The 19243-nt window shown below is 37.5% G+C and overlaps 5 protein-coding genes across 5 annotated transcripts; 3 read left to right on the forward strand and 2 right to left on the reverse strand.

Moving 5' to 3' along the window:
• Nucleotides 1-102: 102 nt before the first annotated feature.
• GCK72_020999 (uncharacterized protein) lies at nt 103-3355 on the reverse strand (the record flags this gene model as incomplete). Its single annotated transcript, XM_053733935.1, has 5 exons — nt 103-262; nt 1776-2138; nt 2186-2277; nt 2495-2653; nt 2744-3355. 5 exons carry the CDS (start codon nt 3353-3355, stop codon nt 103-105), a joined length of 1386 nt encoding a protein of 461 aa, XP_053582848.1.
• A 1578-nt stretch (nt 3356-4933) lies between these two features.
• Nucleotides 4934-6197, forward strand: GCK72_021000 (uncharacterized protein; the record flags this gene model as incomplete). Its single annotated transcript, XM_053733936.1, has 2 exons — nt 4934-5694; nt 6014-6197. 2 exons carry the CDS (start codon nt 4934-4936, stop codon nt 6195-6197), a joined length of 945 nt encoding a protein of 314 aa, XP_053582849.1.
• A 1711-nt stretch (nt 6198-7908) lies between these two features.
• On the reverse strand, nt 7909-9576 carry GCK72_021001 (uncharacterized protein; the record flags this gene model as incomplete). The annotated part of the gene is made up of 4 exons (XM_003100558.2): nt 7909-8068; nt 8321-8778; nt 9031-9189; nt 9355-9576. 4 exons carry the CDS (start codon nt 9574-9576, stop codon nt 7909-7911), a joined length of 999 nt encoding a protein of 332 aa, XP_003100606.2.
• Nucleotides 9577-13003: 3427 nt separating this feature from the next.
• On the forward strand, nt 13004-16053 carry GCK72_021002 (uncharacterized protein; the record flags this gene model as incomplete). The annotated part of the gene is made up of 3 exons (XM_053733937.1): nt 13004-13277; nt 13333-13886; nt 15388-16053. 3 exons carry the CDS (start codon nt 13004-13006, stop codon nt 16051-16053), a joined length of 1494 nt encoding a protein of 497 aa, XP_053582850.1.
• A 2306-nt stretch (nt 16054-18359) lies between these two features.
• Nucleotides 18360-19151, forward strand: GCK72_021003 (uncharacterized protein; the record flags this gene model as incomplete). Its single annotated transcript, XM_003100484.2, has 1 exon — nt 18360-19151. The coding sequence occupies one exon, from the start codon at nt 18360-18362 to the stop codon at nt 19149-19151; it is 792 nt and encodes a 263-aa protein (XP_003100532.2).
• Between the last annotated feature and the right edge of the window lie 92 nt (nt 19152-19243).

The raw sequence follows: 19243 nt of genomic DNA on the forward strand, positions 1-19243 counted from the left end.
ATTTGTCTGGACATAACAACTACTTTCTAGTTTCCGCAATAAATCAAACTATAAAAATTTACTTCAACGGTAAAGAAAAACAATTAAATTCAACAAGAAACCTTATCCAGAAACACTCGCAGACCTCATTCGCTTAGGTCCACATTTCACTTTCGCCGCGTCTCGATATTGGGAAGACATTAGGATACACACGATGGAGTGACTTCTCGCGTTGATAGTTTGGAGCATTGTGAGGATCTCAGCAGACATTGTGATGACGGTTCTGGAATGGAAAATTTGAGCCTAGAAATGTGCACGGAAAAGACGTCTAGGCCCTAGAAAGCCACAGCAGTGCGAGGCAAAAGCGTAATAGCGCTCTAGAAGAAACAAAGTTTTGAAAGTTGAGAGCAAATCTATTTCAAAATAATTTTTTATTTTTATGGACTGTAAACAAAATGATTACTGATAAGACGCAACAAACATTTCTTCCGGTTTTAAAATTGTGATAAAAAATTTTATTTCAATCATCAAAAAATTTAAAAGAATGGAGTTTTATTCTGATGGATTTTCGCAAACTGTAAACGGCCTTCAATTTGATGAGGGATTTGTTGAAGCACCACATGAAGATACCCTGGGGTATTCTCTATCCGGAAATACCATATGTACTTGATATTGTTGACGATTCGATAAGGTTCTCCCAGTGTTGCAAGAAAATCGGCGGTTGAACAGTTTTTGATGCGTATTTTGAATTCCAAAAATACTGAAGATTGAGGGAGACTCTGAAAAAAGTGAATATAATTGAATTGATTGACGCTTATTAAGGAAGGATCCCAGTATCCCGGGTTGCGCCGATTTCCAATATTTATTATGCTTTTGCAGAATGATTTTGTGAAAAAATATTTGTGGCTTCTCAGTGTAAAGATGAGCACTTTCTATTAACGTTTTTACAAGTTTCCATTCTAGTGATGTATATTTCGACCTGTAACTACAGTACCGCTCAAACGGTTATCAACTTTGGCTGTTTTCAGTGGAAAATGACCAACTTTGAGAGTGTGTCATGGTAATATTGATTGTTCCACAAAGTAGATTTTTAATGAACTATACAGAACAAAGGTAGATCTTCATTTTTGTAGTTGACAACTTTTTTGTACGGGCGCTCCCTAGAGAGTTATGGTCATTTTAAGACGACAGCTCAAAAATCGCACTAATTTGCACTGAAATTTGTCGATTTAAGTGAGAAATTACTTTGTCGATATGCAACTTGCTAGGAAGCGCCCGTACAAAAAAGTTGTCAACTACAAAAATAGAGCTCTACCCTTGATCTGTATGATCCATTAAAAATGTTCTTGGTGTGATAATCAGAATTACTATGGCACACTCTCAAAGTTGGTAATTTTCCACCGAAAACAGCTAAAGTTGATAGCCTTTTGGGCGGTACTGTACATACATCTAGACCCCGGATCTTTCCCTAGTTAGTCTAAATTCAGATTATATTATATTTAAAATATCTTGCCTTTCTGCAATACGTAATATCCTCCTGCGTCATTGTTTTCAGAATAATATCTATCCTTTTAAAATTCAAAATATTCAAGTCTTGAATTGACATCTGAACAGTCAAATCATTTATCCGCAAACGTATTGCCTTGCTCCATTGCTCAGTTTTCGAAATTTCATCTAATTCAATAACACATTTTTCATCGATTCCTTCGATCCTATGTATGTGAATATTTTCCAGAATTTCTGCGTCGAGATACGGTAGTACATCCATCATCAAACATTGCCAGTGAAAAACAAACGTCAAAGTCTTAGCTTTTAATGGGGATGTCCTGGAGGCCAGGACATCTCTTAGCAATTTGAAAACCTTTGTCCGAACCGAATCGTCTTTTTCTTTTAATTTCCAGATTTCTTCATCCATTCCAATATATAGCCAATTCATGCGACTTTTTTGATGTCTTGTATTCAAATCGAAATCATTCACAATTCGAACCGCTTCCTGTTCCAGAGATCCCTTGTAGTGTGCCTCAATTTTTCCATTCATCATTTCAATAACAACACTCGAGGAATTCTTGAGTAGCATGAAATAAACAAGGATATGCGGATCTGGTTTAATATAGTCAACACACTGACGGATACCTCTAGACACCTTTCGAAGTGATTCTCTGAAAATGGGTATTCCTTGATTAAGAGACATTTCAAGTATACCTACATTTCTGGACATTCTAAATGTGATGAGATTGACTGCATTATTGATGGGACTTCAAGGATATTCAAGTGGCATTTATTGTCTGATAGATTGAGCTTAAATCGTAAAATTGTTTTCTTCAATATCATTCACTTATTACCCATCCGCCGGTGGCTGACCGCCCGGACACGCGGAGTGGGTCTCGTTGCGGAATTTTGATTTGTGGCGGCTCTCTATTGTACTTTAACCATTAAAAAGTTTTGTAGTCGCAACAAGACTCACTCCGAGTCCCCGGGCCGAGCGGTCAGCCACCGGCGGATGGGTAATACTTACCATTGTCATTTCTTCGATTGGATCATCAGCGTGATCAATAGAAAACTTGACAGTATTTCTATCTGAAGAGTGCTCTGCTTCGACAATTAACTCAATGCATTTTATGGTTTTATAATTGATAGTGATTGAGTTGAGTTGTTTGGATGTGGAGGTCAGCAGCTGAAAGTAGACAAGATTTGTTAATGAGATTTTGAGTATTTCCAACATTCCGCCGTGCCGTATCTTTAAAAAAATATGGAAATTTCTCACCTTTCTCACTTCCTCCAACACTTCCACTGAGAACTTATGTAACTTGATTCTCAGATCCAACCTCTGTCGTCCCTGCCCTTCTATTAGAGGTATGAAGTCATCAGCTGTGAATACCTGATCTTCGAACGGTAAGTGAAGAATAACCGACCGTAGAATCTCACGGTCGAGTAGGTTGACTGCTGATACAGCTTGATTTATTTCGAGAACTGACAGAGATAACTGTTCCACTTTTAACTTCTGTGTCCTCGATTGCAAAGAGTTCTCCAAACATCGACACATTCTGTTGATGATTGTTTCTAACATTTTCTTATCTCCATCGGTTTCCAAAGTATTCAATGAAAAGTGAGTCAAATTCTTCAGTTGATGTATCACAAATGCTTCCACATCTTCGCAAACAACCGATATAAAATAGTCATCTACTAAATATTCTAAGGAAGAGAATGTGACCACTGTGGATACTCCTGCAGACCCTCTAACATGTTTGTAGTGAGGTTCTGTCCAGTTAGGGAATCGGAATATTCTACCATGAGCTTCTCGGTCGTTGAAACTAAAATTTATTCCAGTTGCATGGTTTTTATCAACTCTCTGTATATGATCGTGGACGAAAGGCATTGGGAAATTTCTGGAACATTTTTTAATTGAAGAAAAAAGAGAAACAGAACGACAAATCTGCTTCGGCCAAAGTTGATTTTGCTGTTTAGCAGTTATTTCTCAATTTTAATTTTTCAACTGCAAAACTTGCAAACCTAAAAATCAACTTTGTCCGCCGCAGATTTGTCGTTTTTGCTTTATGTAGCAACTTTGCAAGTCTGGACTAGCCGGGAAGAGTTGAAAATACTAAAAAAATCTGAGTTTCTCTGCTTCATAATGTTCACAAAAGCAATGTTTATAATGATTTCACACAAATTTCAACAAACCTATAGATAGCACTACTAGCATGTCTTTTATGTTGTCGGTTCGTTGTTCGCCTAGCGCCTTATCATTCGAGAGTGAGCCATAAAAAAGAGGAGCAGAGAAGGAAAGACGAGACAAAAAACGTCACTTTATTTTTGGATTCTTGATTATTTATGCTGATACATTATCATAGTCTATACATATAATATAATTAGTTCGACATTAAACATTATTACCGTAAAAACTGTATTTGAGGAGCCCCTTTATTTGAATTGCCCCTCTAATAGAGTTGCACTCCGACAGACCCTTTGAACAATAAAGTTGCATGCACCTCAAATACAGTTTTTACGGTAATTAAAATTATATCAAAAAAAGTTGTCACGTGAACTCTAGGTGCTTAGCCGCAAGAAATGATTACACCAAGGTGGCGCCCACACCGGAAATGAAACCGGCGATTGCGGCAAATGCAATTTTCAAAACTTGTTTTTGACGCCGGTTTTTATCATTTTCATTCAGTTTCAGTATATTTTCTACTCAGACAAAATAAGCGGCGCCGGCTTGCCGGCGATTGTCGCAAGTTACAGCCCTACCGTTTATAGACTAAGCCTCCGCTACACTTTTAGTGTGGTTTCCGGTGCGCCCGAATTTTGACTCTCCCTTGTTTTTCAACCTGAATACAGCAAGATTTTGAACTTTTATACTACAAACTCGGGCCAGGCTAGGCCTATCTTTCACCTTTTCTAATATGTAGTTTGTCTGGGCATAACTACTATGTACATTCTAGTTTCCGCAAAAAATCAAACTATAAAAATTGTTTCCGGCGGAAAAGAAAAACAATTAACTTCAACAAGAAACCCTATCCAGAAACACTCGTAGACCTCATTTGCTTAGGTCCACATTTCACTTTTGCCCCGTCTCGATATTGGGAAGACAGTAGGATGCAGACTCGTGTTGATGGTTTGGAGCATTGTGAGGATCTTAGCAGACATTGTAATGATGGTTCTGGAACAGAAAATATAAGAATTGAACTGAAAATGTGCACGGAAAGGATTACCGAAAAGGCTGAACTGGGTGCTAGAGGAGGACATGTGGTCGTGTAGATACCAACATTATAAGATGGAGCATAATTGGTTTTCTTTTTTTGGAAAACTGAAATGAAAAACTCAAAAGTTATTGGTTTCTTGTTGCCACGGGCAGCCCATAATTATATATCTCTATTACAAAACAATTCTCCACCCAAACACACATTTTCAATTTCATCTCATTCTATCCATAACATTTTTTCCGAATATTAATATGTCTCTGGACAACACTTCCATCACCTTCGACGTGGATTATCTTATCAAGTACCCTGACCTTATCCTCTCCATTTTCGGATTTGTCACTAATCTCATCCATCTTTTCGTTTTATCCCTCAAAGTGTCCACCATACCTAATTTCATATTTCTTACTTTTATCTGTGGAACGGATTTGCTGCAATTAGTGACTTCTGGAATTAACAAAATATGGACGGTCCTTACTTATATCGAACACAAAAATTGCATTGGATATATGAACCACGTGGATATGGGATTTAAGTTTCTCAGCGTATGGTCCCAGTACTTTTCTCTGACTGCAGCACCATGGATTACTGTAGTCATGGCTGTTACAGTAATACGAAATGAGAAAATAAATTGGCAGGGTGCCAAGAGATACGCGATTTTTACACTAGTCGCTTCGACTCTGTATAGCTCAATTTGGATTCTGAATGCGATTATTCTATTCCAATATCTACCGTATGCTCCGTGCAGTGCTGACAGTTATCTGCAACACTATATGGCAGAGAATGACAACTGGGTTACTAACTCCACTATCCTGATGGCCGTTATTGAATTTTTACTAGAATTTTCGTGGAATTTTGGTTGTTTGGTATTATTGCTTATGTTTGTTGTGAAAAAATGTAAGAAAAAATATTCTGAAAATGGCACTGTACTGCTATTATTATCGTTTCTTGTACCCAATATCTTGAGTGTTGTTGGATATCGTTTGTTCACAAAAGGGGATGATAATGCAACACAGTAAGTGTTTTCTCGCATTTTCGAACACCACACTCCTAGCGAACAAGTCGAGAACCGCTTGAGTATGTAATACTGGTGTGGACAAAGTTAGCTAGTTTTGTTGACTACGTTTCGAGCATAATAAATCCCATAATATGGTACCAGTGAGCCAGAAAAAGTAGCTGAAATTGGTACACAAAAATCGGAAGGGGAAACTTGCTGGCGAAACAAATTTCACTTCCGTCTTATTTCTGTTCAACTCTGGTATCCGGCTAAATAGGACATGCTACAACTATCCAGACTCGAATGGTTTTTCCAAATAACTTTTAAATATTTTCAGAGAAGTCCTTATCATCCCTAACGGAATTGCTAGTCTTGTGCGAGTATCGGGTACTTGTTGCCGCCCGTTTCTTATCCTTTGGAAATGTAAAGATTATCAACTTATTGTGGATTCTATATTTGATATTACTGGAGGAGTTGGATCTAGAATAATCGAAGTTGAAAGCACACCAATTTCAAAATGAAAAATTTCTATCACCTTTTCTAATATGTCATTTGTCCGGATTAAACTATATAAAATTTATTCCAACGGAAAAGAAAAACAATTAAATTCAACAAGAAACCCTATCCAGAAACACTCGTAGACCTCATTCGCTTAGGTCCACTTTTGCCACGTCTCGATGTTGGGAAGACAATAGGATGCAGACTCGTGTTTGGTAGCATTGTGATGATCTTAGCAGACTTTGTGATGATGGTTCTGGAAAGGAACATATAAGAATTGAACTGAAAATGTGCATGGAGAAGGCTTTAATGCACTTGGAAGCAAAAAAGTACTGAAAAGACCGCAAGAGATTAGAATTAAGTAAATCGTCTCAAAACATGCACCACTTCACTAGAAATGTGTCAAGGAACTAAAAATGAGTCAAGTCCCTCTCGAGGAAGCAGAGGGACTAGAATGTTTGGAAAATTAAAATTACAAGCTCTCTCTCTCTCCAGTCGCCACGGGCACCATATAATTATACATCTTGGCTCCACCCAGACACACATTTCCATTTAATTCTCTCCACCACATTCCTTCCAAATATTAATATGTCTCTGGACAACACCTCTTCCATCTACTTCGACGTGGATTATCTTATCAAGTACCCTGACCTTATGCTCTCTATTTTTGGATTTGTCACTAACCTTATCCATCTTTTCGTTTTATCCCTCAAAGTGTCCACCATCCCAAATTTTATATTCCTTACTGTTATCTGTGGAACGGATTTGCTGCAATTAGTGACTGCTGGAATTAATCAAATATGGGCGGTCCTTACTTATATCGAACACAAAAATTGTATCGGATATATGAACCACGTGGATGTTGGATTTAAGTTTCTCAGCATATGGTCTCATATCTTTTCTAGCACTGCAGAACATTGGATTACTGTAGTCATGGCTGTCACAGTAATACGAAATAAGAAAATAAGTTGGCAGGGCGCGAAGAGATACGTGATATTTGCACTTGTCGCTTCGACTGTGTATAGCTCAATTTTGATTCTGAATGCGATTATTTTATTCCTAAACCTACCGTATGCTCCGTGCAGTGCTGACAATCATGCACACCATTATTTTGAAGAAAATGACAAGTGGCTTACTACATCTATAAAACTTACGGCTATATTGAAATTTTACAAGAATTTTCGTGGAATTTTGGTTGTTTCGTACTGTTGCTTATGTTTGTTGTGAAAAAATGTAAGAAAAAATATTCTGAAAATGGTACTGGACTGCTATTATTATCGTTTCTTGTACCCAATATCCTGAGTGTTGTTGGATATTATTTGTTCACAAACGGGGTTGATTATCCAACGCAGTAAGTGTTTTGGTGCATTTGCACATTTTCAGACACCACACGTGACCTGGAAATTTCAGAGAATCCCTTATCATCCCTAACGAAATCGACCGTCTCGTGCGAGTGTTCGGTACTTGTTGCCGCCCGTTTCTTATCCTTTGGAAATCCAAAGATTATCAAATGGTTGTGGATTCTATATTTGACATTTCTGGAGTAATTGGATCTAGAAGAAACCAAGTTCAGAGTTTGCCTATTTCAAAATGACAAATTTATTTCACCTTTTCTAATATGTAATTTGTCTGGACACAACAACTACTTTCTAGTTTCCGCAATAAATCAAACTGTAATCATTTAAATGTTTATTTTACAACGGAAAGGAAAACAATTAAGTTCAACAAGAAACCTTATCCAGAAACACTCGTAGACCTCATTCGCTTAGGTCCACATTTCACTTTCGCCGCGTCTCGATATTGGGAAGACATTAGGATACAGACGATTGAGTGACTGCTCGCGTTGATGGTTTGGAGCATTGTGAGTATCTTAGCAGACATTGTGACGACGGTTCTGAAAAGGAATATATAATAATTCCAATGCAGTCGCGCTCTATTGACAATAATGGTAAATTTTTTGCGTCATGATGAACATTCGAGTTTAGGTATTGTATGCACATAAGTTCGAATATTCACGGTGACGCAAAAAATTGAACCAGAGCGAGTCTGCAAAGATATCCCTGGTCTCATCGTGCAGAGCCCCTAGGAATATGTGAGCGCGCCGAAAATGCGCCAGCAAAAACCTAGTAAAAGAAAAAAAACTTACGGAACCCGATTGAAGTTTACCAATATAGGATACGAAAAATTGGCCATTATAGTAGGAAACATGAATGCAAAAAAGGGTAATAAAGTGAACAGAATCAACGCCTCCGTCTTCTCAGTCTTCCTCTCCTCCACATTTTTCATCACTTTCTTCCTCGACGCTTCCCGAATAAATCTTGATAGGAATACGGTAGAATAGGTGAAAAAAATCAGTTGGAACAATTCGGTGATCCCGTCGAAAAATGTGAAAATAATACGGGCGTGCGAGTTGGTTTTCGTGCCGCCGATGATGTAATAGGGGCCCTCTCCAGGACACGTGGGCACTATTGTTGGGGGAGTTATGGAATATTTCAGAAGACAACATAACAAATTATAGAAGAATGCAATGAGGGTTACTGTAATGGCGATTCGATGCGCAGTCGATTTTTTGGAGAACGTTTCGGAGAATGAGCTCATAGCAAACTGTAATTTTGTATCATTTTTTTAAAGAAAAAATGATTTGAAAGATAGAAATCTGTATCTGTATACACATCGCTTAGAAACATCATTTCCCTTCCTTTCACCCCGAAACCGTGCCCGTATAGCTCAGTGGCAGAGCGTCTGTCTCGTAAACAGAAGGTCGGCGGTTCAATCCCGCCTGGGGGCAATTCTTTTTTTGTATTTTTTTGAATTTATTTTTATTTTTGAATTTCGCGCTCAGACCCTGTGACCTACCTTAATAGACAAACTTCTGAAAAACGCCATCAACACAGCCATCCAAGAGGAAACAAATAGTGAGAACCCGTTCAAAAAATAATAGACAATCGTGAAAAACGTGACGTAATAAGTGTCGACAGTGGGACAATAGTCCGGATGGTTGTATTGAACAATGTACTGAAATGGGCGGGAACATTTTTTTGAAAAATGTTGAGTGGGACGTTTTGAAACCGGACGCTTTGTAACCATAAGGTTTTCTCAGATTTGAATGATTTCAGTTTCAAAATGTCTCGGAATTTCCATCTGTCACAACATCTGACAATCCGGATGTCCTTTTCTTACCTTTATATCATTACCCATCTGAGAAACCAACTGAATTATATCCGACATACAAATCACCATCATAATCGTAAACACCGGACTAGACCTCATCGATTTTTGTGCGAGAATTCGAAAATGAAAAATATTTGTGATGATACCAAACACCGAGATAGGAACATTGATGAGACGAGCAATATAGTCAAAGGTTCGAGCGAATATTTCCTCGGCATCCACTACAGACATAGCTTTAGTTTGGAATATTTGGAATTGATTTAAAAATATGAAATCTGGGGAAAATCAGAAGCGGGGAGAAGGAATTGAAATAATAAAGGGGAAGTAGAAAGACACATAATCATATGTGTTGGTTTTGGTGCTGATTGTGAGTGAAATAAAATATTTGAAAATTGAAAATCAGAAATCAGAAATTCAGACAATTGAAGTCAGAAACGTCTAGCATACTGTAGCTTACTAGGGTGCTAAAAAATATTACTGTAGTAAAGTCATACTTGTCAATTTCCGGGTAATTGGCGCCAAAAGTGAAAATTTAAATTTTTTCGAATTTTTCGATTTTTTTACGCGAAAAAGTCAAAATTTCGACTATCATTCAGAGTTAGAAGAAATTCTGTGAAACAAAAAAAAACTACATTTTCAATCAAAAATTGAAAAAATTACCAAATAAATTTTGAAAAAAATTGGTTCCTTTTTTGAAGCCGGGCCTTGACAGTATGCAAACCATCATTTTTCAGATAACTTCAGTTGCAATAGATGCCGACGAAGACAATTCTACAGTACCACCTACCGTAACCCAAACTGCCACATTATCATCAACAAAAAATTCTGAAGCTACAGTACTGTCGAAAAAATTAAGTTTCGACAAGGATTTTCAAAAATATTTTTGCGGTCTGGAACACGCAGGCGCATAAAGTTGTGGGCGGAGCTTAAACTGCAAGCTTAATTAAAAATTTTAGTTGTTTTTTTTCCAAATTAAGAACGGCGTCGCTTGCAGTTTAAGCTCCGCCCACAACTTCATGCGCTTGCGTGTTCCAGCCCGCGAAATTTTTTTGAAAATCCTTGTCAAAACTTTATTTTTTCGACAGTATCTACTACAGTTCTACTACTGTACCCACTATCCCTGGTAAAAACTGTAGTAGAATTCAAGAAAACCCCCAGTGATAATGCACCGAAAATGCACCGACGGAATTTTCTCAAATTTATTGCTTTTAAAGCAATTATTCAAAACATATAATTCCAGTTTTCAAAGTGAAATCATTTTTATTACTGATCTTTTAGTATTTTTGGTGCAAAGCCAGTACACCCTGACCTAACTACTGTTTTTGGCCGAATATCATTGAAATAAGTTTGACCTATTTTCTTGAGAACCCAGTGAAACCGGAGTTTGTATTGCCTGTTATAACGAAGAAATTGAAAAGTAATGTAAATAAGATTGTTAAAATGCTGTTACTGGAAAAAAAATATGGCCAAGGATTAAAAAAAATTGTGCGGGCAAAACACTTTAGTGCATTTCTGAACTAAAGTGTTTTGCCCGCGAAATTTTTTTTGAAAATCCTTGGCCAAACTTTATTTTTTCATAGCGTCAGGGACACAACAAAATTATCCATCGACGACTATCAGATCAGATAATTCAGATGTAAAACAGAATTTGTTTTCACTAACACAGGGATGCAAAACGTAAGGTCACGTAAACGCGCTCCGTCTCACAGCGGTTGGCACGGTGCCAAAAACGGACTTGGCTGAGTGCCAAGTCCACGTTTAGCGTGTGTTTCTCGTATCTTTCAATGAAAAACGCGACGCACACGCATCGCGACTCGGCTGGTAAATTCAAAACTTTTCGTTGCGGACCTTACGCCTCGCACCCCTATGCATTAAAACAAATAAGCCTTGCGATAATTATAGAAATAAACTTTTCCTGAATGACCGCTCTTGATAATTAAATCTGCCGCCGTAAATGGGCATTTCCTTCGAGACCACTCTCACTTCCTTGTCCCAGTCTTGAGGAGCAATAATTTTGTCTCCTGTTTCGAAGTAGCGTTACATAAGGTAGTGTTATTAGCCGAGCAAATTCGTTACAACTGCGCCCCGCCGCAAACGAGAGAGTATCGGCGAGAGACGCAGATTTTTTTCTCGCGCCAACAATTATTTTCACAGTTTTTGACCTATTTTCACTATTTTTCGAAAGTTTTTATGTAATTTGTTCTTAAAAACAGCGAAAATAGGTCAAAAATGGTAAAAATATTTGTTCGCGCGGGAAAAATTCTCCGTCTTTTGCCGAAACTCTCTCGTTTGCGGTGGGGCGCAGTTGTAAGAGAGGGTGGGCCGCTAATAGTTTTAGTTGCTATCGTGCAATTTAGAATTTTAAGTGGGCAAAAAAGTAGAGTTTTCGACTATGTTTTCAAATTTCTATTTAAAGTCGAATGTACATCGGATTTCTGACTATTTTTGGTGAAAATTTCAAAAAATACTTTTTTATTTATGAAAAATTGTGCACATTTTTTGAATTGGGGCCGAGATTTTGCAAGTAATTTTTTGAAATTTTTTGAAATTTTCCGCGAAAATGTCAAATTTTTGACTATCATTCAGAATTAGAAGAAAATCTGAAAAATAGTCAAAAATTGAAAAAAATTCGAAAAAAAGGGTCATATTTTGAAGCCGGGCCGGGCCTTGAAAATTTCCTACCGGCCCGGCCCGGGCTTTGACAACTATGATTTATCTCGTTTTTTCTCGATCGGACTACACACATCCTAGTGCTGACTGCTTTCTGTTTTCTTTTCTCTGCACTCTCTGCGTTGGTGTGTTTGCAGGGCGCGGTCGTTAATCGATAATGCGCAAAAACACGCAATTTTATTTTCCCTCTTTTTTTTGTGTATTTTTATATCTAATCGGTCATCAATAATTAGTAATAATTTTGTCAGTTTGACTGAAAACAAAAAATTGAAACATAATTTATTTTTTCAAACATAAAAGTTTGACAATTTTAATATGAGCAAGAGTTATTGCGAAATAGTTTTGTTTTCGATTTTCTGGAACATTTCCTCGTTCCGAAAACAACTTTTTTGTTTGTTTTGTTATTTTCAAAGGTTGATCGATGATTTTTAGAGTATCTCTCGCCTAGAATCACACGTTGTTTGTGGGCAGCAATTTGAGTACAGAAGAATATTGGTGTTTTGTAAATTCATTCAGTTTGAGCAGTAGTTTGTCAATTTTAACGTCAACTTTGAGAATTTTGTGGATTTTCCCGTTTCCTGTTGAATTCTAATGTTTAGACAGAATTCTAAAAACGATGGTTTCCCAGTCCACCGACAATTTGAAACAACAGCGTTTCTATTCACACGGGCGGTATGATTCTTTGAAACTGCTCCGTTTCAGAACTATTCCATTAAAGCGCGTTTGCACTCCTTCTCAAAATAAGCTTTGATTATTTTCCTAGTTAATAGCATTGTAGAACTCTAAAAATTGAAACAATTCCATAAAATTTTAGACTTGAAATTTTTTTCGGAATTTCCATTTTGTGAAGTTTTTTGCAGTTCTTTCCGTGTTGTTGCATTATACGTTCCACGAATCCATCTTCCATCTGTATCCTTCAAAATCTCCCATTGTTCCTCTTTCTTCCCCCCAAAAAATATACTTCCAGGTAGCTAATCAAACTATCGATATGCTCTCCGAGTCACCCCACCCAAGTACCCCAATGGTCTCGTCTCCACCTGACCGCGAAAACTTTTCCCCCTCGCCAAACCACACCGTGTGGAACCTAACACCTACCAACACTTCGCCATCGAATTGCTCGACGGATTCTGGAGATGTTGAGATGGAGCAACCGGAAGGGCAGAAGAAGACACCGAATCGGAAAAGTCGACGTCTGCACATGGAGATCAATTCGGATGACGATGAGTTACTGGCCAATTACCGTGATGGTCTTGGTGTCGTTGGTGAGTTTTTTAGAAGTTTTTATTAAAACAATTTAAATTTACTGTTTCTCTTCAGAACGCGGAACCAAGATTCCCATCGGACTAGGCCACGCCCCTTTTATTCTCAGAAAGAAGGATTCAATAAAAGTGGAGCGTCAGAAGAACAAACTCAAAATCGACATGTTTCCAGTTTTTAACAAGATGGGATCCACTTCTGAAGTCGTCACAGAAAAGACACCGTCCAAATATCTCCAAGCAAATTCATCTGTAAATCAAATTGGATCCAATCACCAAGCTGTGATCCCATCGATGGAGGAAAATCACGAAACTGGACCTGATAGAGAGGAAGCAATGTGGATACCACCAAAAGAGCACATTGACTATAATATCTGTCGTAACGGATACTGGAGAGCAGTTTGGAGGCAATTCGAGGGACAGATTCCATTTGAGACTGCACTCCAGAATCTGATGAAACGAGGATACTCGTTTGGAGAGAGTCTGGAGACAATAGACCAGAATTTGAAGACTCTGCCTCAAAAGTTCAAGCCGTTGGGAGAGAATCAGTTCAAGATGTTTGAGAAGTTGATGTTGGATGAGAACATGTCGAGACGGAAACTTCAGGAGAAGAGTGTAAGACGCACTCTCTGACTCGTTCGATCACCCATAGTCACCCGAAAAAAGTTGGCCATTTCCGATTTCACTATAATTTTGATCAAAGATAGAATCAAGTGTCCTCAGCAAATTGGGGTACTTTTTGGCCGGGTCCGTCACCTGGGTACCTAGGAAAATCAAAAAATCGATATTTCTCGAAAAATTTTCCTGAAGTAGTTAGGTATGAAATCTTAACGGGAAATTGTTGTAGACACTATTTTAAGCATTTTTTGTATTCAAAAGAAAATTCCAGCTCAACACCTTCATGGTGAAATTTTTGGGTTTTTTTCATGAAATCGTTTTTATCTCGGCAGTGACCCGACAAGACGGGCGTTTGTATTTGAAAATCGAAATCTACATAAAATTTGGTATCGGAAACATGCTGTCCCTACTTGTATCTCTAGGGATCGATTTTTTGATTTTCCTAGGTACCCAGGTGACGGACCCGGCCAAAAAGTACCCCAATTTGCTGAGGACACTTGATACTATCTTTGATCAAAATTATAGGCAAATCGGAAATGGTCAACTTTTTTCGGGTGAACATGGGCTGTTGATCGATGCTCGATCGACTCTGAGAGTGCGTCGTAAGTTTTTGGGGAACACTTCTCACTAGGAAGGTCATGGAGTCAGTTTGGAGATATGGGACGTAAACTACGGTACCGCTCAAAAGTGTATTTAGTTTTGCCTTTTCCCGTTAAAAATGCCCAACTTTGAGAGTGTGTCATCTTAAATGAAACTGACCCACAAAATAACTTTTTATGGAATCAAACATACCAAGACTAGATCTCCATTTTTGAAATTGGCAACTTTTTTGTACGGACACTTCCTAGCAAGTTACACATCAACAAAGTAATTTCTCACTCAAATCGTCCCATTTCAGTGATATATAGTGCGATTTATAAGCTGTCACCTTAAAATGATCATAACTCTCTAAAGAGTGTCCGTACAGTAAAGTTGTCAATTACAAAAATAGAGTTCTACTCTTGGTCTGTTCGATCCCATAAAAAGTCATTTTGTTAGACAGTTAGTTTTACCATGACACACTCTCAAAGTTGGGCATTTCAATTGAAAAAGGACTAAACTGAATACACTTCTGAGCGGTACTTTATATCATTAGAAAAGTGAGAAAATTCTGGTTCCAATTAGATCCATTTTTGTCCTCGAGGTTTGGTACTCGAGAAAACTTAGCTCAAAATTCTGAAAAACGAAAATTATTACTTTTCTGACACGCGAAAATGTTCTGAAATTTTTTTTGCAATTGTGTAAAAAAGGTAATAGTTATCTACTTCTCCGAACTTTGACCTTGTTTATCTCCAAAATCAGACTTCGAGGGCAAAAACTAAATACATATTTGGAATCAGCGTTTTCTCAGCTTTCCAATGATATAGGTCACATGTCATATCTCCAAATTGACTCCATGACCTTCTCCAGTCAGATCTCTTCTCAGAACTTCCAAATCCGAACTTTTTCTGATTTTCAGATGAAAAACTATCATATCGCTGAGGTCTCCAAGTTCTACCACAATTTCAAAAACTTCTACCTTGGAGCCGACAACACTGAGGAATGTAACTGTCGGGACCCCATCTGCATGGACCTCGATTTCGTTCCCCGCTGGGCGTGCTCAAATTGCACCAAGGCTCTCCGAATGTCACTGGCTCAAGGAGATCTTTGTTTGATTTGTCAGACATATCAACAACTCACTGGAAAGAGTCGTCCAGCAAGCAATGTTGTCTTCAACGATGAGGATTTCCAGAAAATTCAAGACTGGAATCAAATGGAGATTTCAGAAGGAAGGACTATCACGATGGCTGAGTCCGAGAAGATTCAAGAGGAGAAGGTGACCAAGAGATGGATGAGGAACGAATTGACAGAAGAGGAGGAGGACATGATCGACATCCCTCATCGCGGTCGCTGGAACAAGCTGACAGAGACAGAGAAAATGAAGATTGGAGGAAAGATCGTCGAGCAACTCAAGCCACACCCACTCCCTCTGTTCAAAAAGTGTCAGTGTGAGGATGTGGAAAATGTTCCGATCCGAGTGCCTTCTCCGGTGAGAGTCATGATGTCACGAGAGATGATTCTGAAGTCGTTCCGAAAGGTTGATGTGGAAGTCAAAAAACCGGCAGCCAAGAGGAGGAAGATGTAAAAGGTATGCACTGTACCGGTCAAAAGGTTGTAAACTTTGAACGTTTTCATTTGAAATTTTCCATTTTTGAGAGTGTGTCATGGTAATACTGATTGTTCCATCAAATAGATTTTTAAGGAATTATACAGAGCAAAAGTAGAGCTTCATTTTTGTAGGTGACAACGTTTTTGTACGGACACTCGTAAGTTACATGTCGACAAAGTAATTTCTACCTCAAATCGACCAATTTTAGTGTGAAATAGTGCGAATTTTGAGCCGTCGTCTTAAAATTACCATAACTTTCTAGTGAGTATCTGAACAAAAAAAGTTGTCAACTACAAAAATGAAGCTCTACCTTTGGTCTGTATGTTTTATACATCATTTACTTTGTAAGACAATCATTAATACCGTAACACCCTCTCAAATTTAGTCATTTTCAACTGAAAACGCCCAAAGTTTTCAACCTTTTCACCGGTAATGTAAATGAACTCTTTGATAGTGAAATTATATTAAAATATTTCTTTTTTCTGGGAATCCAAAACAATCATCAGCGAACGTCAATCTTCACAGCTCTTCTGATTGGTCCTCGCCCCTTAAAGGCGTATTGTGGTCTGTTGTGATGTTTTCATATTTTAATGTATGAGTTTCGGCGAGTTCATTTTCATAGTTCAAGAATTTTTTAATTCGGTCCACAACCCGCTGAGAGCGAGCGCCGGAAAGTTTGGTCATTGAAAGGGTCGCAGAAAATTGGGGGCCGTGGCCTAGAAATTCGACTTCGAAAAAGTTGATTTTTTGAATTTTGACGGTATTTTCGATTATTTTCGTTGTATTTCTTCAATAATTTCGATAGAAAACGGCAAATAGTGATAGAAAAACACTAAAAACTGTCGAAAATAACGCCAGAAGTAGCAGAATACTGAAAAAACAACTTTACATAAGTAAAATTTCTAGAAAATTCTCGCTGGCCAAACTTTCCGTTGGTTTTTTCAGTATTCTGCTACTTCTGGCGTTATTTTCGACAGTTTTTAGTGTTTTTCTATCATTATTTGCCGTTTTCTATCGAAATTATTGAAGAAATACAACGAAAATAATCGAAAATACCGTCAAAATTCAAAAAATCAACTTTTTCGAAGTCGAATTTCTAGGCCACGGCCCCCAATTTTCTGCGACCCTTTCAATGACCAAACTTTCCGGCGCTCGCTCTCAGCGGGTTGTGGACCGAATTAAAAAATTCTTGAACTATGAAAATGAACTCGCCGAAACTCATACATTAAAATATGAAAACATCACAACAGACCACAATACGCCTTTAACTGCTCTATTTCTTATAACATTTCTCATTTCCCCCCTTATATCGTAAATATATTTTAGGTCTCTCCTCCCCATTTCCCCTCGTACCTTTGTCAATCCCCTCCCCACTTTTCTCTGCTTAACAGGTTATATATGATACGGTTATATGCTTTCTTTGTATTTTTCAGTTTTTTTTGTTCCTTCCAAAAGTTATTTTGTTCAAATAAATTTGGTTACAAATATTTTCAAAATGTGTAAAAGAGTTGGAGAGTAATTGGAAATTTTAGTGATATACGTAATAGTACGAGTGACAAGTTAATCTTGAAAAAATATGATATAGAAGCAGTATTACAGAATAATTTGAATCTATGAAGCCAATAATCGAATTGTTTTTTGAGAAAAAGAAAGTTCTTTAAAAAAATGTAAACTCATAATTTTGACTATGATTAAGAATTAGTAGAAATTCTGAAAAATTATCAAAATGTTCACATTTTCGATCAAAAATTGAAAAAATGTCAAAAAAACATTTGAAAAAAAACCATCATTTTTCAGATAACAACAGTTGCAATTGACGACAATTCCACAGTACCGCCTAACCCAAACATCATTATCAACAAAAAAAATTCTGAAGCTACAGTATCCACTACAGTTCTACTACCGTACCCACTACCCCTGGTAAAAACTGTAGTTAAATTCAAGAAAACCCTCAGTGATAATGCACCGAGAGAAATTTCTCGGATTTATTTTCTAAAAGCAATTATTCAAAACATATAATTCCCGTTTTCGAAGTGAAATCATTTTTATTACTGATCTTTTAGTATTTTAGGTGCATAGCCAGTGCACCCTGACCTATTCTTATGCCTTAGACACTGCCAAGATTGGGAAATGCCAAAAATAATTATAGGCTGTGTGGCATATGCCAGTGATCACTAACCACTGATTGAAAACCAAAACTAAAACCACTATTTCATTCATTCTTATTGAAAAATTCATTTTAAAACTTTTGAATAAGTTGTTTAGAATTTCCATTGGAAGCGATGAATAATACAACAAACCCTCTCGATATCGAATATTTGGTCAAGTATCCCAATTTAATGATTTCAATTTTCGGATTTGTCACCAACCTCATCCATCTCTGGTTTGTCAGCAGAGACATTCGTACCCAACCAGTTTTTTTATTCCTTACCGTAATCTGTGTCTCCGACTTATTTCAATTGAGTGTCACTATCGTAAATAAGACAGTTTCAGTCATTAATTATATCGAACACAAAAATTGTGTGGGATATTTTAGTATTCCAGATCTTATCTATAAACTAACTTCTGAAGCATTTTTCACTGCTCCTGAACATATCAGCAGTTGGATAATAGTTGTCATGGCATATATGCAAGTTGGATATCTCAGAAAGAAAAAAGTTGTGACCTACAAGAATGTCACTGTCGCCTCTATGGTTACTGTCTTGTTAAACATCGTCTATCACATTATGTTACTCACTTCCCTGGCCCTTATCATTTCCAGAACACCATGGACAGAGTGTACTCCTGTCGTGGTCTTCACAGAGTACTTGACTAGCAACTCGAATTTTTTCACTAAATTCTATACTAATTTACGAGATTTTGATGGGCTCCTTGTTATCATTAGACTGTTGACAACTATATTTTTCCCGAGTTATCTTCTTATTTTATCGTGGAAAACGGCGGATATTCAGGCGAAGAAGACGTCTAAATTGATAATTAGTGTTACACTATCGTTTATCTCTGTCGATATTTTGATAGTAATTACGAGATTGTGGTTGATGGAATTCGATGAGAATGGTGTCTCCACTAAGTGAGTTTTTGATTTTTGGCACTGAAATTGCGTTAAAATTGCGCGGTGATTTAAAGGAAAACCGAAGTCATTCATAATTTATTGATTTCAGAAAAT

The sequence above is a fragment of the Caenorhabditis remanei genome, chromosome V, assembly GCF_010183535.1.
Source record: "Caenorhabditis remanei strain PX506 chromosome V, whole genome shotgun sequence".
In the NCBI taxonomy this organism is placed as follows: Eukaryota; Metazoa; Nematoda; class Chromadorea; order Rhabditida; family Rhabditidae; genus Caenorhabditis; species Caenorhabditis remanei.